The sequence below is a fragment of the Motacilla alba genome, unplaced genomic scaffold (genome assembly GCF_015832195.1).
Source record: "Motacilla alba alba isolate MOTALB_02 unplaced genomic scaffold, Motacilla_alba_V1.0_pri HiC_scaffold_400, whole genome shotgun sequence".
Taxonomy (NCBI): Eukaryota; Metazoa; Chordata; class Aves; order Passeriformes; family Motacillidae; genus Motacilla; species Motacilla alba.
Window position 1 is genome coordinate 1 of NW_024037503.1, and position 25,005 is coordinate 25,005.

General features: G+C 51.3%; 2 protein-coding genes across 2 annotated transcripts; one reads left to right on the top strand and one right to left on the bottom strand.

Annotated features, from left to right (window-relative positions):
• Positions 1-332: 332 nt before the first annotated feature.
• Positions 333-9,364, top strand: LOC119696814 (CUB and sushi domain-containing protein 2-like). The gene is made up of 9 exons (XM_038126656.1): positions 333-721; positions 1,153-1,332; positions 2,537-2,602; positions 3,127-3,288; positions 4,345-4,457; positions 5,075-5,162; positions 5,908-6,046; positions 6,418-6,592; positions 7,357-9,364. Exons 4-8 carry the CDS (start codon positions 3,180-3,182, stop codon positions 6,575-6,577), a joined length of 609 nt encoding a protein of 202 aa, XP_037982584.1. The 5' UTR covers positions 333-721; positions 1,153-1,332; positions 2,537-2,602; positions 3,127-3,179; the 3' UTR covers positions 6,578-6,592; positions 7,357-9,364.
• A 6,815-nt stretch (positions 9,365-16,179) lies between these two features.
• Positions 16,180-24,856, bottom strand: LOC119696813 (collagen alpha-2(IX) chain-like; the record flags this gene model as incomplete). Its single annotated transcript, XM_038126655.1, has 15 exons — positions 16,180-18,090; positions 20,525-20,602; positions 20,727-20,915; positions 21,303-21,357; positions 21,787-21,933; positions 22,408-22,440; positions 22,580-22,624; positions 22,785-22,820; positions 22,902-22,973; positions 23,744-23,797; positions 23,878-23,931; positions 24,199-24,252; positions 24,353-24,397; positions 24,559-24,612; positions 24,783-24,856. Coding segments are annotated over 15 exons (1,196 nt in total), but the record flags the coding sequence as incomplete, so codon positions are not given.
• Positions 24,857-25,005: the final 149 nt, after the last annotated feature.

Sequence of the window (25,005 nt, forward strand, 5' to 3'; positions counted from 1 at the left end):
TTATTTTGTCCTCCCATGAGTTCATGTCCCCTCTCATGGATTCATGTGTTATCCCATGAATTCATGTGTTATCCCATGTGTCCTTCCATGGATTCCTGTCTCCTCCTGGGAGCAGGACACCCCGGCATGCTCCTTTAGCCCTCTGAGTGGGTTTGCACAGCATTCATTAGGCAGTGCATTGTATCTGAAATTAATTACAGTGCTAATTAATAGTTGCTGCTATTCACATTCATTCCCATTAATTTTCAGGCCAAATCCTGCAGGTGCTTTTGCTAATCCCATCCCTCATCCAGCAGGAAATCATTGGAATGGGGACAAAAATCCCACAGTGACTCCCTGGGGGCTCCATTCCCACCCATTCCCTGCTGGGATAGTGGATGCCAGAGTGAATCCTTCCATTTTCCTGCTAATTAATTACCTTAATCTTGGGGTTTAATTAATTAATTTTAGGTTTAATTAATTTGGAGACACCGTAAGTGGGATTTTTGCTCAGCTGGGAGCTTCCCTGGGAGTGGAGCTGCTCCTTTGAGGGGTGAGGTGGTGACAAGGGGATGGAATGAAGGTCTGGGAATCCCTGGGAAGCTGAGTGATTGTCTCCCGTTGGGACAGGTGGGAAGCATCCTGTTCTTCAGGTGCCAGAAGGGATATCTCCTGCAGGGCTCCACCACCAGGACCTGCCTGCCCAACCTGACCTGGAGCGGCGTCCAGCCCGACTGCGTCCGTGAGTCCTGGGAATGCCACAGAGAGCTGGGGCCCTCAGCCAGGCTCTGGGAAAGGAATTCTTGGAGGAAATGTGTTGGATTTTAGGGAGAATTGGGGATTGCAAAGGCAGTTTTTAGTCTGCACCCACACCTGACACTCAGTTGTGGGTTCAGAGTTGCTTCAGCATCCTTTGGCTTTGTCTTTTTCCCTTAAAAATGGGGGTGGCCAATCCTGATCAGCTAGAGCCTGGTTCAGCTTTAGCCAGGAACAGAAACCCAGCATGGGAAGCTCCTCATTAATTCCTCCAACTGGGAAAAATTCCTGTGAGCTGTGGTGTAGAAACTCTTCTGGGAGGGTTCCCCTTCCCCTGTTGCTGTCCCGGTGTCACTTTTGACCCTCCCTATGCCCACCTTGGTGGTTTCTCTCACCTGTTCTCCCTGTCCCCTCCAGCCCACCACTGCAAGCAGCCCGAGACCCCATCCCATGCCAACGTGGGTGCCCTGGACCTGCCCTCCCTGGGCTACACCTTGATCTACTCCTGCCAGAGCGGCTTCTACCTCACCGGGGGCTCCGAGCACCGCACCTGCAAAGCCGACGGCAGCTGGACAGGGAAACCCCCCATCTGCCTGGGTGAGGGGCTGGCAGCACCAGCTGGGCTCTGGGGCTCTCCCCAGACTCTCAGGTTGTAGAGATCCTGGGTCTTGAGGTCCTTCAAAGGTGGTTTTCAAGCTGCGTATAAACCAAAGATTCAGTTCCTGGGGTCAGAACTCCAAGGAAGGAGGGGAAGGTGTTTTCAGCCGTGATTTTGTTCCCTTAAAAGTTGTGGGATAGCCCAGCCTGATTTTCACTTTTTTGGGAAGGTCTCCACTGTTGGTCTCCACAGCAGAATCCCAGAATTGGTTGGAAAAGGCCTTTGAGATCATCAAGTCCAACCTGGACACTCAGGTGCCACCTCCAGTCTTTCCTTAAGGAGCCACCTGGGGATCTTCTGGGGAGTTTTTGGGTCTAGAAGCGCCTGCACAGGACAAAAATTGTTTATCTCCCCCACATTTTACCTGCCACAGAGTCTTGGACGAGGAGCATGTTCTGATCCATTGAAATGGAGCCCTGTGGTTCTCCTGGAGCAGAGTCACTCTGGACACTTGGGCTTGGAGCAGAGGAAAAGGCAGGACAGGCTGGGGACAGTGGCTGAAAGGCAGAGAAGGACCTGGGGGTGCTGAGGAACAGCAGCTGGCCATGAGCCAGGTGTGCCCCTGGCTGGATCAGGGATGGACCAGCAGGAGCAGGGAAGGGATTGTCCCCTGTCCTGGGCACTGGTGAGGGACATCCCGAGTGCTGTGTCCAGTTCTGGGCTCCTCCATTTTGGGACATGGAGGGGCTGGAGAGTGTCCAGGGCAGGGAACAGAGCTGGAAAACTCCTGCTGGAGCTGAGGAGGCTCAGCCTGGAGCAAAGGAGGCTCAGGGGGGACCTTGTGGCTCTGCACAACTCCTGCCAGGAGGGGACAGCCGGGGGATCGGGCTGTGCTCCCAGGGAACAGGGACAGGAGGAGAGGGAATGGCCTCAGGGTAGGCCAGGGGATCTTGGGGTTGGATTTTAGGGAAAATTTCTGCACAGAAAGTGGGGTCAGGCCTTTGCAGGGGCTGCCCAGAGAGGTTTGGAGCTCCCAAGGAAGGCCTGGACATGGCACTCAGAGCTCTGGGCTGGGTGACAAGGTGGGCATCGGGCACAGCTTGGACTCTGTGACCTTGGAGGGCTTTTCCAGCATCAGGAATTCTGGGGTGGACAGTGCCAGGCCCCAAATATTGACCAGCTGTGCTTTGCCCCCTGTCCCAGCTGACGTCCGGCCCAGCGGGAGGCCCGTGGGCACCGCGCGGGAGCCGCCGCTCGCCAAGGCCTCAGGTGAGGGTCCAGGGGGGCTCATCCCCGTGGACACATCCCTGCTACCCCTCACATCCACCCTCCTGGATCCCTTCCTCTGCCAGCTGCCACGTGCCCCATCCTGTTCCCTGGAGAACAAACAGGAGCTGGACATCAACACCCGCAGCCCTCCCCACAGCATTCCAGCCCTCCCAGATTTTGTACATTTGAGCTTTTTTATTTGAAGTTAACTTTTCCTAATAAATTATTTTGAGGGTCGGTTCATTTTTAAACTTCCCTTGCGTTTTTGGTCACAACAGCCAAATTGAAGTCACTGGTTTTGGCTTTGTCCCCCAGGGTGATGGCACAGGGCAGGTGGGGTTTCAGATACTTAAGATACAAAATAATTTTAAAATATTAAATATTTAAAACAATTTAATTATTATCAGTGAATTCAAAAAAAAAAAGACAGAAATCCTGCTCTGGTTTTTTTTTTTTTTCCCTGAAAAAAATGGAAATGCTGCTGGGGTTTTTTTTTTTTGCAAATCCCACTGCTGTAATTCCAGTGCCTGCGGATGTGTTTGCAAGGAATTCCCTGTGGAAAGGCTCCTACGAGTACATGGGGAAGAAGCAGCCAGCCATGCTCTCTGTCACCAGCTTTGACCCTGCCACCAGCAAGGTCAACGCCACCTTGATCGACCACAGCGGGGTGGAGCTGCAGGTGTCGGGTGAGGGACACGATGTGGCCTTGGGAGGGGGTGGCATTGGCACTGCCGAGGCAGGGACTGTCCCCTGTGCTGGCACTGCTGGGATGTTGTGATAAAAGCCAGTTCTTGATTGGGTAGATCATATTTTATAGATTATCAGAAGGTGTCAGATCTTATTGGTGGACAATACATTCACACAAAGTTCCCGTGGTATTCTGCATATCTGTCAAACTCTGTATTTTTAGTTAGTTTAAATATTTTTTCTACTGATTCTCATGAGACAGATCTTATTGTTTATACTGGTGCACTTATTTTTCACTCTAGGAATAGATTGTTGTGTTAATGAATCTTTCATACCAAGATTGTTTTCTCATGGGAACTTGCAGCCATTAATTTAGACCTGATTTGATAAGGCCTTTCTTTTATAATTTCTTTTATCATTTCTCCTCCTGTCTGAAACACTGGGACACCTCTAGGCTGTGTCCAGTTCTGATCACTCATGGCCAGAGGGACGCTGGGGGCTGGAGTGTGTCCAGAGAAGGGAATAGAGCTGGAAAAGGGTTTGGAGAACTCCTGGTGGGGCTCCCCACAACTCCCTGACAGGAGGGGGCAGCCAGGGTGGGTCAGGCTCTGCTCCCAGGATGAAACAGCCTCACTCTGTGCCAGGTTGGATTTTAGGGAACATTTCTCCATGGAAAGGGTGGTCAGACCTTGGAGCTGCCAGGGAGGTTTGAAGTGTCCATCCCTGGAGGTGTCCAAGGTAGGACTTGAGGCTTTTGGCAAAAAACATGAATTATGTGAGCTGGACTTCGATGATCTTCCAGCTCATGATTCTGTGAGTGCTCCATGTCCCTGCCCTCCTGGAGCACCAGGCTCTTCCTGATCCAGCAGCAGAACCTGAATATTAATTAAATATTGAGTCCCTTCCCATGTGGAAAATATCTTCAGTATCCTGGGCTGTGTTTCCCAGTGCCAGGGCTGGTGTCCACTCAAATCCTGACATGGTTTCTCTGCCCTCTCACTCAGTTATTTCCAACCAGAGTGATGCAGAGCTGACAAAATCCCTTTTTTTTCCAGGGATTTACAAGAAGGAAGACGTGCACCTGCTGCTCCAGGTGTACCAGATCATGGGGCCACTGGAGATCTTTGCCAACAAGTTCAGGAATGACAAATGGGCTCTGGATGGACACGTGAGTGCACAAAATCCACCCTTCCTTGGCTGTCCCAGTCTGGATTTCCCTTCCTTGGAGCTGAGGGATAATTCCCAGAGCTGGGAGGGGACATGTGGCACTTTCCCAGCAGATGACAGCTCCTCCTGCAGCTGGGGGTTGGTTTTATTGCCCTGGGGTTTGGAATCCATCATCTCCCAGATAATGCTGGAGGAGAAACCAACAGGATTTGTTCCATGTGGATGTTTTACATCTGCTCAACATCTTGCTGGAAAAACTGATTTTCCCTACTGGAGCCAACTCCTCACCCTTTGCCAGTGTCTGGGAGTCTCCCAAGCCCTTTAGGGATCCAATGGAGCTTGGAAAAAATGTGGATCCAACTGATCCATGGCCACTTTTTCCTCTTCCCCTCTGGAATCAGCAATGTCCTCTCCAGTTTATCACAAACGAGATTTTTTTACCTTCCCTTCCTTTGAGAATGGAGAATTTGCAGCTGTTGGGCGGTGAAACTCCTTTAAAAAATGCCAGAATTTTCTGGGGAATTGCATCAAATTAATGCACTTGGAAGGGGCTGGCATGAGCTGGGTGTTAAATCCATGGAAAAGTTGGATAAATCCATTGCTTTCCACTCTCCACAGGTCTCGTCGGAGTCCTCGAGTGGCACCTTTGTGTACCAGGGCTTTGTGCGTGGCAAAGGCTTTGGGCAGTTTGGCCTCCAGAGACTTGGTAAAATTCCTTGGATTTGCACTTTTCCCCTCGATTCCAGAAGCCCCATTTTGGCCTGGCTGGGGGTTTCCAGGCAGGGAATGTTTCTCCAATCCCTGGCTTGAATTTCCCGCCCTTTCCGAGTTCTGCTGAATTTGGTGTGAGGTTTGTGGGAGACAAACAGCACAAGGATAAAATGTATAATTTGGGAACAAATTGAGGGATAGACAGGCTGCTGTCTAAAGGCAGGGAGAGTTTGGAAGCACAAACAACACCTGGACATGTTTTTTTTCCAAATTCCCAGGTCCCTACCAAGCCCAAATCCCATTCCCACCACAGAAAGCATCTCCATCAGAAATCACAGAGGCTCTTGGGAGCTTAAACTACCCAATTTAAGCTCCTAAATACCTCTTAAAGCACGGTTTGAGCTCTTTAATCCCTCAGGATTGCTGGAATCTCGTCACCTTTATGGATGCTCGTTATTGCAGCATTTCAGAGTCTCCTTAAAGCCCAAGTTCATGCATCCAAGTTGGACCTTTTTGGCAAAATAAATCAATTTGTACTTCTCTTTAATTGCAGCTGTAAATAAATGATGAGGCCTAAGTTAAGCTAGATCTCCATCCTTGCACATTCATTTTTAAATTCCACTTTGCAGCACCACTTCACTCATTTTGCTGCTGGTGCCACCTGTACTTTGAGCCAAGCCCTTTTCTCCCAGCAGGGGTTTGGAAATGTGGGAAATGTGTTCCTTTCTGCTGTGTTCCAGACATCAGCATGATGGAAAATGATCCTGAATCCATAGGCCACCACTTTGCATCCAACAGCAGCTCCGTGGCAGCCGCCATCCTTGTGCCTTTCATCGCCCTGATTATTGCAGGGTTTGTGCTTTATCTCTACAAACACAGGTGGGTTTGGGGCAAGAATCCCAAAAGGTGAAAGAAATGCAGGGATTTGAGAGAAATATCAGTGAGCTGGGCTTAGAATGCCCCTTTTAGGGACGGTTTAATTCAGGAGGTGGGAAAATAAAGGACAAGGGTTTGGGGGAGGAGAGCAAAGAGGGTTTTTCTGGCCGTTAGTGGGGTTTGTGGCCACATTTAGGAGGATAAAAAGCAAATTCCCCCCCCTGCCCCCGTGGCTTGGAATGTGGTGTAAGTTCAGTTTTGCTCCAGCAAACCCCTGGCCGGATTTTCCTGCCCTATCCCTACGGCTCTCCCCTGTCAGTGCCCTCCCTCAGGGCTGTCACCTTTCTGTGTGGGTTTTGTCCCCCATCCCACAGGAGGAGACCCAAAGTCCCGTTCAACGGCTACGCCGGCCACGAGAACACCAACGTGAGGGGCACCTTCGAGAACCCCATGTACGACAGGAACCTGCAGCCCTCAGACATCATGGCTGGCGAGGCCGAGTTCACCGTGAGCACGGTGTGCACGGCCGTATAGCGCTGTCCCCACACGGTGAGTGGCACACGGCCACCCCCGCGGCCACCTGCGTCCCCTCGGGACTGTGGGATCCCGGAGCGAGGGGAGTTGGAAGGGTTTGGGATCGTGGAATGTGTGGGGAGTTGGAAGGGTTCTCATGGGATTGTGGAGCGTGGGGAGTTGGAAAGGTTTGGATCATGGAATGTGGGGAGTTGGAAGGGTTTGGGATCATGGAACGTGGGGAGTTGGAAGGGTTTGGGATCATGGAACATGGGGAGTTGGAAGGGTTCTCATGGGATTGTGGAGCGTGGGGAGTTGGAAGGGTTCTCATGGGATCATGGAATGAGGGGAGTTGGATGGGTTTGGGATCATGGAACGTGGGGAGTTGGAAGGGTTCTCATGGGATTGTGGAGTGTGGGGAGTTGGAAGGGTTCTCATAGGATCATGGAATGAGGGGAGTTGGATGGGTTTGGGATCATGGAATGACGGGAGTTAGAAGGGTTTCCATGGGATCATGGAATGAGGGGTGTTGGAAGGGTTTCCATGGGATCATGGAATGAGGGGAGTTGGAAGGGTTCTCATGGGATCATGGAATGAGGGGAGTTGGATGGGTTTGGGATCATGGAATGAGGGGAGTTAAAAGGGTTCTCATGGGATTGTGGAATGTGTGGGGAGTTGGAAGGGTTCTCATGGGATCATGGAATTCAGGGAGTATTCCATCTGGAATACTCCAATTTTAGGATACCAAAGCCACTTCCCCAGAATTCCCATGCACTGTGACCAACTCCTTGCTTTCCCAGATTCCCGTGGCTGGTGTCCCGTGTGGATGACTGTCCCACCTCACCATCCATCCATCCATCCATCCCCTCCCCACCTCCCTGCTCCCGCCCCGCCGAGGCTGCGGGGAAGCTGCTGCACCTCCCTGGAATTCCTGAGGGGCTGCTGGATCCACCTCCTCCATCCTGCTGGATCTCCAAGCCAAAGGTTCTGCTCCGGCCCCGCTCCCAGACCTCGGGAAGGCCTGGTGGTGGGAAGGCTTTCCCGAGCTGCTCCTGGAAGGAGCTTCCCAAACTTTGGGAAGAGCTTGGGCAACAAAGAGGTTGTGCACAAGGTGCTGGACTTATGGAAAACACCTGGATGGGCCAGGATGAGGATTTGCGTGTCTGGGTTTGGGTTTCTGGGTTATTTTTTGGTTGCATTTTCTACCCCAGGGCTTGAGCAGAGGAAGGGTTTTCAAATGGGAGCTTTGCAAACCTTGGGAAGCTTTTCCCCTCTTCCCTGTGTTTGGTTTTCCTTTGGGCATTCCTGGCTGGATTTACAGAAAACACCTGGATGGGATAGGATGAGGATTTGGGGTTTCTGTATTTGGGTTTCTGGGTCATTTCTTGGTTGGATTTTTTACCCCAGGGCTGAAGCAGAGGAAGGGTTTTCAAAGGGGGCCTTTCCAAGCAAAACTTGGAAAACTTTTCCCCTCTTCCCTGTGTTTGATTTTCCTTTGGGCATTCCTGGCTGGGTTTTTCCTGCCCCATATTCCCCCTGATTTGAGCTGGGCCCAAATCCCTGATCAGGAATTCACTTCCAGACAATTCCGGAAGGGACAGGAATATCCAAAGGGACAAAAATCCTCTCTGAAAAGAGAGCCCCGATCCAGCACGGGCAAGGGTCAGGCAAATGTTCCCACATGGATTTGGGGACACTGGAGTCAGCTGTGCTCCCACCTGGAGAGGATCCCAGGGTGAAATTCCATGGGCAGATGGATTGGGATGATGTCAATCCCAGTGGGACTCCAAGGGAATATTCCCCCCTTCCCTTGGATCCCACCCTGCCTCCAGCTGGGCTCTCCTGGCCTTTTCCCTGATCTTTTCCAAGCTCAATTATCCCTAAAAATCCCACAGCCCTACCCAAACCCCTGCCCTTCCACGTCCCAATCCCAATTCCAGGGCCCAAAACTCCAACAATCCCTGGAAGCAGAGCTTGGATCCTTCCAGGTCCTTATCCAAATTCCAGGGAATCCTCCCCTGGATGCTCCAGGTGATTCATGTTGCCTTCCCACACCAGGTTCCCACTCATTCCATGGAAAAACCAGGAGAACCCCATGTCCAGGACTGCAAAATAAATCCAAAATATTAAAACCACCCAGGCAGGGAGAAGAGGGAGCTCGACTGCAATGGAATTTGCTGCTTTGGATCCATGAATTCCCTTTTCCTGCTGTTGCCCAGGGAGCCAAGAAGCGGGAAAAGGGGTTTATCCCAATTTTTTTGCAAGCTGGCTGGGATCTGCTCCATGCCATTCTCCATCCTTGTGCCCAGAGGACTTGCATATGGTAAAAAAAATATGGGAAAAAGGGAAAAAAAATGAAAATAAAAGGAGAAAAAAAATGAAGAAAAAAGGGAAAAAAATGAAGAAAAAAAAGGGAAAAAATGAGAAAAACTATAAAAAACCACAAAAAAAGCTCAAATCCCTCTTTTGTACAGAGATATATTTTTATTAATTAAAAGTTTGTACAGCTAAAAAATAAATAAAAAAACAAAATGTAATTTTTTTTTTTCATTATCGTAGGGAAAAACAAAAGTAGTGGGAAAAAAATCAGCTTTTTTTGTAAATGTAATAAAGTGTATAAATGGTTTCCATAAAAATGTACATATGGAATCTCTCCATGCCCCTGGCTTGTCTGCAGAATTCCCAGTTAATTTATCTGTCTCTGTATATGAGGCTTTTCCGTGTGTTCCCAGCGTTCCCTGCGGAATTTCAAAGCTATTTTCGATTTTGGACTTCCGAATAATAAAAAAATCTCGATTTTTGCATTGCTTTTTCTTACAGCCCCTTGGTGCTTTTTCTTTATTTTGGATTTGGGTTTGGTTTTGTTGTGGGGTTTTTTGGGTTGTTTTTTTGGTTGTTGTTGTTGGTTTTGGTGGGAGGTTTTTTTTGTTTTTTTGGTTTTGGTTTTTTTTTTTTTTTTTTTGGAGTGTGTGTGAATTCCAAAAGGTTTATCCCGGGATTTTCTGGATGTGCACACACCACTCGAGCAAGGATGGAGATTCCCAACTTTTCCAGCGCATCCCTTTCAGAAAGGGGGAAAATCCGGGCAAATGTTGTGGATTTGGATGAATGGATTTGGTTTTCCCAGTGGGATTTTATCAGCAATATCCCATGGGAAAGGAGAATGGGGACCCTTCCCGCTTCCCAACCCCCGCATTCCTGCTCCAGGAGTCCCAATTTGCCTTAATGAGGTTTTAATTACTGCCTCCTCTCTCGCCGTGCCTGGTGATTGGCAGGAATTAACTCGGGATGGAGGAAATTTGGGATGAAAAAGGCCCTGGAGGGGTCTTTGATGTCCCGCAGCTTCTCCCATGTGGATTTGATGCTCCCTCGCCTTTTATTTGGCTTTTCCTGCTCCCAGACTCTTCATCCTTGGATTTATCCCCTCCTTGGCTGGGTTTATCCAAAATAAGGACACGGGAGGGAGCTGAGGTTTTTTGGGATGGTTGGTGGGACAAATTCCCGGCAGGATGAGCCTGGGTCAGGGCCTTCCTTGGGATTTTGGGGCAGCAGAAGGGATCCTGCTGGATTTCCATGGATTCACGGGGAGGGAAGAGGATCCAAACCCTTTTGGAGCCTCCCAGAGGAACTGGGGCTGCCCCATCCCTGGAATGTCCAAGCTTGGAGCAGCCTGAGATAGTGGGAGGTGTCCCTGGCCATGGAATTTTGGGTGGAATGGGATCATCCTTAAGGTTCCTTCCAACACAAACCATTCCAGGATTTCTCCTGCTTCCAATTCCCAAAATTTCCCTCTGTATTTGGGGTTTCATCCCTGACCCAGGCTCAGCTTTTGGGCGTTTTTCAGGAGAGAATTCCTCATTTCCCAAGCCTTTATTTTGCCACCAAGTTCCAGCCCTGGAATCTCCTCCAAAACAGGGATTTGGTGATTTTCCAAAGCTTTCCTAACCCCTCTGGCAGCATTCTCTGGAAGGAAAGATCCCAAAAATTCCCCCGGATCTTCCAGTGGTTGCTGATTGAGGGAAAGACCAGCAGGGAAACTGGAAGAGGTGGAGCTGCCACTGGGAATCTTCTGGGGAATAAAAACAGGGAAAGACCAGCAAAACATACACTGGGAAAAAATTCCATGGAGAGAGCAACAGGACAGGAGCTGGAGCATCCCCTGGGCATTTTTGGGAGGAAAAAAACAGAGAGCTGGAAGGAGCTGGAGCATCCACTAGGAATCTTTTGGGGGGAAAAAAAAAACCAGGGAGGGACCATCAGGAAAATTGAGGACTTCTTCAGGAATATCCCACGGGACTCCTCGGCCGGATGCCTTGCTGCCAGGAGATGGTTCATACCAAAAAAACCAAAACTAGGAGAGATATTTTTAAAGAGGATGTCCTTCTTTGAAAATTATTCCCCCCCGGAGTTAAAATTCCTTCCCAAAACAGCCTGGAATATTACAAGTTGCAGTAAAAACAAGTTGGAGACCCCCCATGAGGAGAGTGGAATGGCAAGGAGGGATGGAAAAGCTGGAATCAGTGTCATCTCCCACCTGGGAATTATAAATTAAATTCAAAAATAAAAACATTTAAATAAAATGCTAGTTGAAAGAAGACCTCACCTCAGCCTGAGGATGGAGGGATAAAGGGGTATAAGGGATAAGGATAATAATTCCACATGCAGGAATTATTCCTCCATTTGCCATTTCGAGCTGACTGTGGCACATATCCTTGGAAAGACTTGGGAATCATCGGCCTCTCTCCAATTAAAGGGCCACACAATCCTGGAACTGTCCGCAGGCTTTTTCCATGACAAAAACACCTCACCACCCCAGGTTCCTGGTCTCAGTTTGCAGAGCTCCGTGGGCACTCTCAAAGCAGCCCGAGCTGGCACAGGTGGCAGCTTGTCCCTGAGCAGGCAGTCAGCCCCTGCGAGTGATTAAATTCAGCTTCCAAACTGGAGGTTCTTCCCAAGGGAATTCAGGATGCAGGAAGTTAACAGGGATGTACCGAGGGAAGTTCCGTGCTCCTTTTCCCTGTTTTACCCCCCTTTTTTCCTTTTTTTTTCTTTTCCCCCCCCTTTTTTTTTTTCCATTTTCTTCCCCTTTCCTTCGCAATTCCCAGGTTTTTCAGCAGGGAGAACACGGCTCATCGGCAGAACCGAGCCACTGGGATTGTAACTATTGATTTTTCCTGCTTCTGCCACTTCTCAGCTCCTGGAAAACATCACTGGAGCAAACGCTGGGCACTTTGGGACAGCTTTGGAATTGCAGGCGCTGTCTCGGATCGTTCCTTTGGAAATCTGCCAGGAAATCTGGCAAAAAATGAGAAGAAATTGTTTAAAATCCATGTTCAGACACAAATAAAGAGCTCAGGGCGAGGCTGATGGAGCTGCTTGAACCTGGAATGGCTTTGCCCTGGAATTCCTGGATGCGGGATCAGCTGGGAGGGGCTCCCACAATCAGCAAAATTCCCAATTCTTCTTGGGAATTCACACCCTGGGGGGCCAAACCACTTGGAATTGGACACAAATCCATGGATTAACTGTGTCACTCCCACCTGCCAGGAGCTGGAGCACCTGCATGTGGCCTCTTGATCCCTGCTCTGAACCTCCCAATCCCACTGGAAGCAGCTCCTGTCCTGCTGCTGGCACTGCCACCCCAGAAGGTTCTGGCTCCAAAAATCCTCTCCCTCCTGGATTTGGGATTTTCCCCCTCCATTTCCTCGGTGGTGCTGCCATTCCTGCTGCTTGGAATGAAGAGGTCTCAAGCAGGGATTGCAGGAAGGGAACAGGGAGCAGCTGCGTCCCAAACCAGCAGCTCATTCCTCATGGGAATGTTGTGACCCCGTGTTGGATGCAGGATTCCCAAGCACAATTTGTGGCTGGAAGTGTCCAAGGTCAGGATGGAAAAACCTGGCGTCCATGGCAGGATGGTCCTTAAGGTCCCTTCCATCCCAAACCCCTCTGGAATTCTCTGCTGCTCCCAAGGAATGGTTTTATGGCAGGATGGTGCTGCCAAGCTGGGCTGGGCCGAGCTCCTTTGGAAAAAACCCTTGGAAAACAGATGGGAACAAAATGGTGTTGGCAGCAGAGAGAGGTTTAAGGATATCACATCCCAAATTTTGGCAGCCCAGAGAGGTGACCGGAGCAGGGACAGCTGCCAGGATTTGAGGGCAAGGCAGGGAAAATCACAACAGGAATCTTGGGAATTGGTGTTTTGGGAATTCCTCAGAAGTGCTGGGGCTGAGCCCCACCCCCCAACCTCTGCCAAGGCCTGGGGGTCAATTAATGCCACAACAAACCCTCATTAAGATGCCTAATTAATATTATTTCATTTACAGACAGGAGGTAGCTGTTCCCTGCTTCCCATACAGGGAGGATTGTGCCAGGAATTGTCCTGCAGGGATACCTGGGATGGGATCTGGGGTCAGGTTTGGGTCCAGAGGAGTGGATCCAACATTCCAGCCATGTCCCCAAGGGTTTTCCCAGCCCTCACCCCACCAGCAGCATCCCTGTCCGTGGGGCTCCATGGCAGGATGGAGGTGGGAAGGTTGGATTTGGTGATCCCGGAGGTCTTTTCCAACCATCACAATTCCATGATTCCATCCCTGTTTTCTGCCTGGGTGCCACCCCCATGGGTGACACCCGTGTCCCCTCCTGTCACTGCCAGGCCAATCCTGCCCTCCCCACCTTTAATTTGGGCTCTCAGGATTTCCCGGCCTCATTCCTGCAGCCAATTCCAGGGAAATGGGTGGAAGTTAATTCCCTGTGACTCCCCATTCCTGCAGGAATCTTGGAGCTGTTTTGGGCAGAGCATCCAAAATTTGCCCTTTTTTTTCCTGGAGAAGCTTCCCGAACTTTGGGCATCCTGCTTGTGAGGCTGGGAGCACCATTCCCGGTGTTTTGGTGGAGTTTGGGATTAATTTATCCCAGCTCCTACAACATTCCAGCAGAACAAACCGCTTTAAAAACAAATCTCTTTCTTTAGGAGACAAAAAAAAAAAAAAAAAAAAAAAAAAATCAAACCGAACAAACAAATGATCCAAGAATAAAAATCAGGAATTTTATGGCACCTCCAATAACCAACTCCATCCTCAGAAGTTCATTTAGGTATTTAAGCCCTTGTTTAATATTCTAATTAGCAGTTAATCAGCTATCGGAGAGAACAAACGGTGATTAGCTCATCTTCACCTCCTCCAGGTGATTTGGGCTCATCAGCTCCGGGAAACTTTCCTGGTATTCCTGAATTATTCATGGCCACGGGAATGTCCCGGGGTGGGATTTCAGGACGGCCCGGGTGGATAACCGAGGGGGACGCAGTGCCTTTTGGGGAAAAGGATGCTTTGGATGGGATTTTGGGGAAAAAAATCCTCCCTGGGAGGGTGGGAAGGGGCTGGGATGGATTTCTCAGGGGAACTGTGGCTGTCACATCCCTGGAAGTGTCCAAGGCCAGGCTGGAACAACCTGAGATAGTGGAAGGTGTCCCTGCCCATTTAATTTAATTATTCCAGGCTTTCGTTTATCCCGATTCTTCCTTTCCTTTCCTCTTTTTCCACAGCTTTCCAAGGAGCTGGGAAGCAAAGGAAAGCTCCTGTGGGAGGTCTCAGGTCTGGAGGAGGAACTGGTGTAATCCCAAAGGGATTCCTCGATTCCCTTCTTCCCTTTTGCCTTTCCCATCCCACCGAAGGCAGGCAGGACGCTGGACTCCTCCCCGCCGTATTCCCGGGGGGTTTGTGGCTGCAGGAGCAGATTCTTAAAGCCCTTGGAATAATTTGGAAAGATTCCACCTGGTTTTGCTTGGAAAAGAAGCCCTGCCTGGCCAGGGTTTGGATGTCTGGGAGCGGGGATCAGCTGAGGTGACAAGGACTGGGCTGGCTCCCAGGAGAATCCATGAGGCACGAGCAGGTGGGAGAGAGAGAGGCAGGAGCTCCAGACAGCTGCTTCCCGGAATTTTAATTAATTCCCGAGCTTTTTAAGTCTTCCCAGACATCGGCTTTGCCAGGCTCTGGGTTCCCGGCTCCTGGGATGGATCAGGAAGGTCAGAGCTGCTCCTTGCCAAGGCAGAGCTCCCTCAGTGCTGCCCTCAGCGATTTTTGGGAAGCTGTGCTGGCTCTGGAAGCAGCAGGATCAGCTGGAGCCGTATCCCTGGATGTGCTGGAGCCCATCCCATCCCATCCCATCCCATCCCATCCCATCCCATCCCATCCCATCCCATCCCGGGATGTGCTGAGTGTGGGACTGAGGAGCTCCCGAGGATTCCTGGATCCTCCTGGATGCCCAGGATGCTCCACAGGAACAGCAGAGCTTTTCCTGGCCTGTCCTGGGAAGTGGCTTTTCCTGGCTCAGCCCTCAGTCCCACCTGGAAGTGGCTTTTCCCTGTCCCAGGTCCAAAACTCAGCCCTGATCCCACCTGGAAGTGGCTTTTCCCTGTCCCAGGTCCAAAACTCAGCCCTGATCCCACCTGGAAGTGGCTTTTCCCTGCTCCAGGACCTGAACTCAGCCCTGATCCCACCTGGAAGTCGCTTTTCCCTGTCCCAGGTCCAAAAGTCAGGCCTGATCCCACCTGGAAGTGACTTTTCCCTGCTCCAGGATCAAAACTCAGCTCCCAGCCCTCAATTCCCTTCTCCCAGCCCCTTCCAGCCCTTCCATGGCCATCCCAAAAGTGGGAAGGGGTCAAAGGAAGAGAATTCCCCCTTTCCCCCCCTGTCAGCCCGGTCCCGGGGGATGCTCCAGCCCCATCCAGAAGGAAAGCCGCGTTTTTCGGGAATATGCCAGGCTGGAAGAGCCAATTCCACGGGCTGGCAGCTCCCTCTCGTGGGCAGAAAAGCCAGGAAGAGCTGGGAAGTGCCCCAGATGTGCGGCACAGCTGGAGCGGGGTTCCCGGAGGGTCGGAAAATGGGAATTCAACGGGAATTCAACAGGAATTCCAGGAAAAAGGACCGGGATGAATCTCCCCGGAAAGGGAGGCTCAGCCAGGCTGTTCCCTCCCTCTCCCCAAAGGGATTTTTGGGATTTGGGACAGGGTTGGATGTTTTCCAGCTGTTCCATCTCCACGTTTGGGTTTCAGTCTCTCTGGAATGGCATCCAAGCTGTTTCCTCATGGGATGAAGGACTTCATCCCTCTTCCCAACTGTAGGAATGTGGGGTTTTTTTGTTGATGGAGTGACTATATTATCTTTTGTCTCTTTAAAAAGGAAAAAAGCTTAGAAGTTATTCTCTTTAATTTGGTAAAAAGATGCTTTATAGAACTTTTGAGGCTTTACTTTAAACTTAGGGCTGTCTAATTAGACAGAGACTAAAAAGTCTTACCTAAATAATTCACTAGAAAAAGAAGAGAACAAAGAAAATAATTGCTTTTGTTGGGTGTTTTAGTAAGGTTAAAAACCTCTTACCCCTAGCTCAGTTTTTCTCTGAAAAAAACCTTCATTTTCCCTTTTATTAAAACTTTTCTGTTTCCAACACTACCTCAGAAGCCATCCTACTAATTTTATGCCATTCAGAGGAACGAAACTATCTCAAGTGTAATAAGTCCTCTGAGAGCTCATAAGACCTAGAAACTTATCACCCAACTTTAACCCTCAAAATTCTGCACCCCACCACGGCCTTGCTTTGATCCGAAGAAATCCACGCATCATTCCAGCTATTAAGAATCCAGCTTGGTTTTATTGTCCAGTTTTTCCAAAAGTTGGTGTCTTCCTCATCACAATTATAAAATATCCCTATTTTTATCCCTATTTTACAAAGATTTACAGCTCTGGGAGTGACCAAGTTGGAGCTGGGAATTCTCTTAAATAATCAAACCATGATTTTGGTTTTGGTGGGGGGGGGGGGGGCTTTAAAAATTCCAATTTCAAAAAGAAAAGGGAAGGCTAAAAAGGGAATTTCCACCAGCTCCTTCAAACATCACAGGGATTTATAAGATTTCTTCCATTTTTTTTTCTTTTTTTTTGGGAAAAGGGTGCAGTGAGCAGATTTGGAAACAGGATTAGAGGCCCTAATTCTAGTTTACATAAAGACCCCTTTACAGGTTCTGGCAGCACAGAGGAACCTTAAAGTGTATTTAAATAAAATTTATGCCCTCTCTAAGATTTTTTTTTATGCTGCCAGAACTGCGTCAAAGAAAATCAGGTCCCAAATTTGGGTAATTAACATTTTAGGGCCGTGTTTTCCCTGTTTCCACCCTCACCCCAGAACCGGGAGAGTAGGGCAGCTTCTCCCTGTGAAATAAAATTTATGCCCTCTCTAGGATTTTTTTTTTATGCTGCCAGAACCGTGTCAGAGAAAATCAGGTCCCAAATTTGAGTTTATTCCCAAAATTAACATTTTAGGGCCGTGTTTTCCCCATTTCCACCCTCACCCCAAAACCGGTAAAGCACGGAAACGTCTCCTCACGGGATTGCAGTGTTGTGGTCACTTTGGGAAGGGATTTTCATGGGGGATTTGCTCATGGGGGATTTTTCATGGGGGATTTTTTTATGCTGCCAGAACCGTGTCAAAGAAAATCAGGTCCCAAATTTGCATAATTAATATTTTAGGGCCGTGTTTTCCCTACATCCACCCTCACCCCAAAACCGGGGCAGCTTCTCCCCGTGAAATAAAATTCATGCCCACTCTAAGATTTTTTTATGCTGCCAAAACTGTGCCAAAGAAAATCAGGTCCCAAATTTGCATAATTAATATTTTAGGGCTGTGTTTTCCCCGTTTCCACCCTCACTCCAAAACCGGGAAAGCACAGAAACGTCCCCTCATGGGATTGCAGTGTTGTGGTCACTTTGGGAAGGGATTTTCATGGGGGATTTTTCATGGGGGATTTTTTTATGCTGCCAGAACCGTGTCAAAGAAAATCAGGTCCCAAATCTGGGTAATTAACATTTTAGGGCCGTGTTTTCCCTGCATCCACCCTCACCCCAAAACCGGGGCAGCTTCTCCCCGTGAAATAAAATTCATGCCCACTCTAAGATTTTTTTTTATGCTGCCAGAACCGTGTCAAAGAAAATCAGGTCCCAAATTTGGGTAATTAACATTTTAGGGCCGTGTTTTCCCTGTTTCCACCCTCACCCCAAAACCGGTAAAGCGTGGAAACGTCTCCTCACGGGATTGCAGTGTTGTGGTCACTTTGGGAAGGGATTTTCATGGGGGATTTGCTCATGGGGGATTTTTCATGGGGGATTTTTTTATGCTGCCAGAACCGTGTCAAAGAAAATCAGGTCCCAAATTTGGGTAATTAACATTTTAGGGCCGTGTTTTCCCTGCATCCACCCTCACCCCAGAACCGGGGCAGCTTCCCCCCGTGGGACTCTGCAGTGTTGTGGTCACTTCGGGAAGGGATTTTCCGTGGGGAATGGCTCAGAACGGGGGGCCCTTGACGCTGCCCGGCTCCGTGAGGCGGGCGGCCGCGTAGGCCGAGGCTGCCAGGCAGGCGGCCGGCTCGCAGAAGCCCGGCAGGCCCGCGGGCCCCGGGGAGCCCGGCCGGCCCGGCAGCCCCGGCGAGCCCGGCTGGCCCCGCTCGCCCGCCTTGCCGTCCACAGCGTGGCCCGGGATACCCGGGAGACCTGCAAAGGCAACGGGGCGGGGTGGTTGGGGTGCTGAGACTCAAGGTGAGAAATGGGTTTTCGCTGAGAAATAGGGGGGTTTTCCCACAGAAATAGGCATTTTTCCCTGAGAAATATTAGGGATTTTTCTCTGGGAAATAGGGATTTTCCCTCAGAAATAGGGATTTTCCCCCAGAGAAATAGGGGGTTTCCCTCAGAAATAGGGATTTTCCCCCAGAGAAATAGGGGGTTTCCCTCAGAAATAGGGATTTTTTTCTCTGAGAAATATTAGGGATTTTCCCTCAGAAATAGGGATTTTCCCCCAGAGAAATAGGGGGTTTCCCTCAGAAATAGGGATTTTTTTCTCTGAGAAATATTAGGGATTTTCCCTCAGAAATAGGGATTTTCCCCCCGAGAAATAGGGGGTTTCCCTCTGAAATAGGGATTTTTTTTTTTTCCCTGAGAAATAATAGGGATTTTTCCCTGAGAAATAGGGATTTTCCCCTCAGAAACAGGGATGCTCCCTCAGAAATAGGGATTTTTTTCCTGTGAAATAATAGGGATTTTTCCCTCAGAAACAGGGATTGTCCCTCAGAAATAGGGATTTTTTTTTCCTGTGAAATAATAGGGATTTTCCCCTCAGAAACAGGGGTTGTCCCTCAGAAATAGGGATTTTTTTTTCCTGTGAAATAATAGGGATTTTTCCCTCAGAAACAGGGATTGTCCCTCAGAAATAGGGATTTTTTTTTCCTGTGAAATAATAGGGATTTTCCCTCAAATATAGGGATTTTTTCCCTCAGAAATAGGGGTTTCCCCTGAGAAATAGGGGGTTTTCCTGAGAAATAAGGGGGTTTTCCCACAGAAATAGGCATTTTTCCCTGAGAAATATTAGGGATTTTCCCTCAGAAATAGGGATTTTCCCCCCCGAGAAATAGGGGTTTTCCCACAGAAATAGGCATTTTTCCCTGAGAAATATTAGGGATTTTCCCTCAAATATAGGGATTTTCCCCCCGAGAAATAGGGGTTTTCCCACAGAAATAGGCATTTTTCCCTGAGAAATATTAGGGATTTTCCCTCAGAAATAGGGATTTTCCCCCCGAGAAATAGGGGTTTTCCCACAGAAATAGGCATTTTTCCCTGAGAAATATTAGGGATTTTCCCTCAGAAATAGGGATTTTCCCCCCGAGAAATAGGGGGTTTCCCTCAGAAATAGGGATTTTTTTCTCTGAGAAATATTAGGGATTTTCCCTCAGAAATAGGGATTTTCCCCCCAAGAAATAGGGGGTTTCCCTCTGAAATAGGGATTTTTTTTTTTTCCCTGAGAAATAATAGGGATTTTTCCCTGAGAAATAGGGATTTTCCCCTCAGAAACAGGGATGCTCCCTCAGAAATAGGGATTTTTTTCCTGTGAAATAATAGGGATTTTTCCCTCAGAAACAGGGATTGTCCCTCAGAAATAGGGATTTTTTTTTCCTGTGAAATAATAGGGATTTTCCCCTCAGAAACAGGGGTTGTCCCTCAGAAATAGGGATTTTTTTTTCCTGTGAAATAATAGGGATTTTTCCCTCAGAAACAGGGATTGTCCCTCAGAAATAGGGATTTTTTTTTCCTGTGAAATAATAGGGATTTTCCCTCAAATATAGGGATTTTTTCCCTCAGAAATAGGGGTTTCCCCTGAGAAATAGGGGGTTTTCCTGAGAAATAAGGGTGTTTTCCCACAGAAATAGGCATTTTTCCCCTGAGAAATATTAGGGATTTTTCTCTGGGAAATAGGGATTTTTCCCTCAGAAACAGGGATTCTCCCTCAGAAATAGGGATTTATTTTCCTGTGAAATAATAGGGATTTTCCCCTCAGATATAGGGATATTTCCCTCAGAAATAGGGATTTTTCCCTCAGAAACAAGGATTTTTTTTTTCTTGTGAAATAACAGGGATTTTTCCCCTGAGAACTAGGGATTTTCCCTCCGAAATAGGGACTTTTTCCCTTGAGAAACAGGGATTGGGGTGTTTGGGAATGCTGCTGGAGAGGTTTGGGGATGCGGGCAGAGCAATTTCAGAGAGAGGGAAAGAGGAGGCAGAGATGAGGAAGAAGGAAGGGAAGGATGATCCAGGTGGGAGATTTGTGGGATGAGCGCTAGGCAGGTTTTGTGGGATGAATCTGGGAAAATTGACAGGGTGAACCTGGGCAGGTTTTGTGGGATGAAGCTGGGCAGGTTTTATGGGATGAATTTGGGCTCGTTTTGTGGAATAAACAGGAGATTTACAGGATGAGCCTGGGCTGTTTTTGTGGGATGGGCCTCGGCACATTTACGGGATGATCCTGGGCAGGTTTGTGGGATCAACCCAGGCAGTTTTTGTGGGATGGATCAGAAGGTCCCCAGCCACCACTGGGCTCATCACCCCAAGGTGACAAAGGCCACCTGGCTGTGTCAGTGCTGGGGACACCTGCTCTCACCTGGGATCCCTGGAGGACCTGGCATTCCCGGGTGGCCACGGCCAACCTCTCCCCGCTCGCCCTTCTCTCCTCTCTTCCCTGTGGGTACAAAAAGGAGGGAAGGACTCCATGGGAACCCTGGACGGGCGATCAGGGACGGGGACAAGCGTGGCAGTGCCACCCCAGGAGGGTTTGCACCTGGCACCGTGCCACCGCCACCCACCTTTGGGTCCGACATTGCCGATCTGCCCGGCAGCTCCCAGGATTCCGGGGACACCTCGGGGTCCCATGGGGCCATGGGGTCCCTGCTCACCGGGTGGCCCTGGGGGGCCAGGGGGGCCAGGGGGTCCCATGGCCCCGACCCCGCCCAGGGCGGCTCTCTTGGCGCTCACGGCCACCTCTGCCAGCTGCTCTGTGGGGCAGAGAGGGGCCGGGATGGGATCCATAGGGTGGGATCCCTGGGATGGAATCCATGGAATCCATGGGATGGGATCCACAGGGTGGGATCCCTGGGATCCACGGTGTGGAATCCATGGAATCCATGGGATGGGGTCCACAGGGTGGGATCCCTGGGATCCATGGGGTGGAATCCATGGAATCCATGAGATGGGATCCACAGGGTGGGATCCCTGGGATCCATGGGGTGGAATCCATGGGATGGGATCCACAGGGTGGGATCCCTGGGATCCATGGGGTGGAATCCATGGAATCCATGGGATGGGATCCACAGGGTGGGATCCATGAGAAGGGATCTATGGGGTGGGATCCATGGGATGTGGTGGCCCCGCTCCTCCCTCACCTTGCAGCATCTTCAGCACCACATCCACGATGTGCTGGTCCCCAGCGTCCCGGCCCTGCCAGGACGGGAATTTCGCTCCTTCTGTCCCCTCCCAGAGCCCTTCCCAGCCCAAATCCCAATCCCCATCCCCTCCCTGCACCCCAGGTCACATTCCCACCCTGCTCTTCCCCGCTGTGTCCCAGGGCAAGTGCTCCACGCTCAGCTCGCTCCACACATCCCTCTCATGGCATTGGAGTCCGAAATGAGGTTTTTAGGGAAAAATCCCAACCCTGCAAATCCCTGCTGCTGGCTGGTTTATATAGGGACGGGTTTTGGACGCCATACACAGTGGGAAAGACAGAATTCCTCCCCAGAAAGGCGGGATCCCAGGTCCAGAAGAGTTGTTCCCAGGGAAGTTGGGTGGGAAGGAGAGGCAATTCCTGCCGAGCTGGAGCAGCTGAGGGCACAGGGAGGGTGAGGAGGGGTGTGGGATCGCGATACTCACGGCTGCGCCCCTCGGGCCCGGCATTCCCGGCACGCCGCGCTCCCCCACCAGCCCCCGAGGGCCGGGAGGGCCGGGATAGCCCCGGATTCCCGGTGCTCCTGCATCTCCCGAGGGGCCGGGAAAGCCGAGGTCTCCCTGGATGCCTTGCTGGAGGAGGGATGGAGGGAGAGGGGCATGAGGGGTTCAGGCTGTGCTGGGCACGGGGGCTGCACCCCGAGAGCCCAAAATGTCCCAAAAACTACAGGCAAGGCTGGATCCCAAACGGGGCTGGGGCTGAACCCAGGGCCGGATCCCAAAAACTGGGGCTGGGGTTGAACCGAGGGCTGGATCCCAAATGGGGCTGGGGCTGAATCCAGGGTTGGATCCCAAAAATTGGGGCTGAGCCTGAATCCAGTGCTGAGCCCAGAACTGAGCCTGAATCCAGGGTTTAACCCCAAAGAGGAGCTGAGCCTGAATCCAGGGTTTAACCCCAAAGAGGAGCTGAGCCTGAATCCAGGGTCACTGGCTCCCATCTCCAGGGAAAAGATTCCCTCAGCACCTCAGCCAGGAGGATCCAGCTGAGGATCCCACAAATCCCCCCAAGTTGTGGGGTCCCCTCAGTCCCAAATCCCCATCACTCACCTGTCCCTTGGGTCCTGGCTCTCCTGACTCCCCCTGGGGACAGAGGACACGGGAAAGGCGATGAGGAGACAGCAGGGATTTAGGGCTGGAGCTGGGATTTAATGCCAGGCAGGATCCCCCAACATGGGAAGGGCTCCCCCAGCATTCCCAGGAATCACCTGGAAGCACCCACCTTCTCTCCCTTGAGCCCTGCCAGGCCGTGGACTCCTGGATCTCCCTAAAGGAAAGACAAGGAGAGATGGGAACACCCCCAAAGTCACCCCTACCCTCTGGGATGAGGGGGGAATTCATGGAGAAGGTGCCTAGAGCCAGTGTTAAACCCAGCTCTGTTAAACCCAGCTCTGTTAAACCCCTGCCACAGCCTGGGATGTACTCACAGTGCTGCCTTTGGGGCCGGTTTTCCCTGGAGAGCCCTGGGAAAAGGAAAAAGTGGGATCAGCCCAGCTCAGAGCAGTGTCCCCAAGAAGCCACCCTGCTGTCCCCAGAGCTGTCACCTTGTCTCCTTTGAGTCCAGGCAAGCCTTGGGGTCCTGGGATGCCTGGTGGGCCCTGCTCACCCTTTGGCCCCTGGAAGTCCAAGGAATATGGGAAAATGAGTGAGAGGAGACAATGGGAAGACTTTTACCCAGCAGGGAACTGTCCCCAAGGCAGTGAGGTGCACAGGCAGTTCCCATCCTCCCAGCATCCCAACCTTCCCTAAATCCCAGCTCTGAGGGGACACAGGGCACAAAACCACGGAGAAGCCATGCCCAGAGCTGTGATCTTCCAGGGATAGATTCCTGTCCCCAGGAAAAGCACCAAAAATCAGGGTTTTGGCTGCTTTTCCAGTGCAGGAAAGCTCTGGAGAGGGGCTGGCCTCTCCTGGGATGGAAGGAAATTCCTGTCCCAGCTGGGGTCCCACTAATCCCTGAGCCGTTCCCTAATCCCTCAGCAGCAGGACAGGCATGGGACTGACCCCGGGATCAAAGGGGGAGGTCTGGCTGTGTCCTGCTGATCCCAAATCCAGGCTTGGAACCTCCCATCCTGGGGCTGAGCGTCCCCCGTGTGCCAGCCTGGCTTTGGGGACAATTCAGAGCATTCCTTGTGTCCCAGCTCAGCTTTAGGGACAATTCAGAGCATGTCCTGTGCCCCAGCCTGGCTTTGGGGACAACTCACTGGATTTAGGGCCAGCTTAGAGCATCCCTAATCTCCCAGCCCAGCTGTGGGACAATTCACTGGCTTTGGGGACAACTCAGAGCATCGCCTATGTCCCAAAGTGGCTTTGGGGACAACTCAGAGCATCTCCCGTGTCCCAGCCCAACTTTGGGGACAACTCACCAGCTTTGGGGACAACTCACCGCTCTGCCCTGCTCGCCGGGGGGCCCCACGAGGCCACGCTCGCCCCTGTCACCCTGCGGAGAGCCAGGAAAGGAGCGCAGTCAGGGCCACCTCCCCCTGGCACGGCCACATCCCCGCGGTGTCCCCAACTCACCTTCGGCCCGGGGACACCCTGCGGGCCCTGCTCACCCCGAGGTCCGGGCTCACCCTAAAAATGGGAGAGAAAATCCCACAGAAGATGGGACTGACCGGTGTGGTGTGCTCCTTGTCCTTCCCCGAGGGAGGGAGGGGTGGCCCTGTCCGTGTCGCCACCGCAGGGTGGTGACAGGAGCAGGGGTTCCCGGGAGGAGCAGGGTGGCAGTGAAATGCCCGATTCCACTTTTAACTCGCAGGAAACGGGGAAATAAAAGGAAAAAAAGAGAGATCAGCCCCGAGGCTGTCCCCGGGAGGGACACGGCGACATCTCGGTACTTACAAGCTGCCCTGGGGCACCGGTGACACCGGGGTGGCCCCGAGGACCCGATTCACCCTGTGAAGGGAGACAGAGGCGGGTCAGAGGGGACAGCAGGGACAGTGGGGACAGGGAGGGGACAAGAGCCGCGGGGTGGACGCTCAGAGGTGTCGCCCACCTTGTCACCTGGGCCACCTTTGCTTCCCGGCTGGCCTGGCAATCCCTAAGGGAACAAAGCTGGGATCAACCCCTGAGCACAGCTCAGTGTCCCCTCAGGGTGTCACCCCTGAGCACAGCTCAGTGTCTCCTCGGGGTGCTGGCCCTGGCACCCCTGGCAGAGGGGTGTCACCCCTCAGGGGACAGGCTGGGGGGTCCTGCACTCACAGCTTGTCCCCGGTGTCCCGGCGTTCCCGGGCGTCCGGCCTGTCCTGTGCCACCCTGCGAGGGACAGAGGGGGTGTCACCAGGAATGGGGTGCCCACATGTGGGCAAGGGGCTCCAGCCCGAGGGGGGGACAGTGCCCTTGAGCCCGTGGCCAGGAGCTGCCATGCCGAGGGCCATTGTTCCCTTTGCCATTCCCGTTATTCCCAGCGGGTGGCATTCCCTCACCTTCACTCCTGGGATGCCTGGGGTGCCATCCTTGCCATCGAAGCCCGGGAGACCCTGAAGAGGGGCAAGAGCCACTCATGGGACATTTCAAAGGGACTCAAAGCTCACGGTGGGGACAAAAAACGTGGGGAGGGAAAGGAACGTTCCAGGTGCGTGCTGGAGGGGACAAGGACACGCGATGGCACAGCCAGGGACAGGGGGCTCGTGCCCAGGCAGGGCACAG

What these genes read in the sequence shown, in the direction of transcription:
- LOC119696814 (XM_038126656.1), top strand. Translation starts at nt 3,180, where the DNA reads ATGGGGAAGAAGCAGCCAGCCATGCTCTCTGTCACCAGCTTTGACCCT. An exon ending in AATGGGCTCTGGATGGACAC is followed by an intron (nt 4,458 to 5,074) that starts GTGAGTGCACAA and finishes CACTCTCCACAG; the next exon opens with GTCTCGTCGGAGTCCTCGAG. An exon ending in CTTTATCTCTACAAACACAG is followed by an intron (nt 6,047 to 6,417) that starts GTGGGTTTGGGG and finishes CCCATCCCACAG; the next exon opens with GAGGAGACCCAAAGTCCCGT.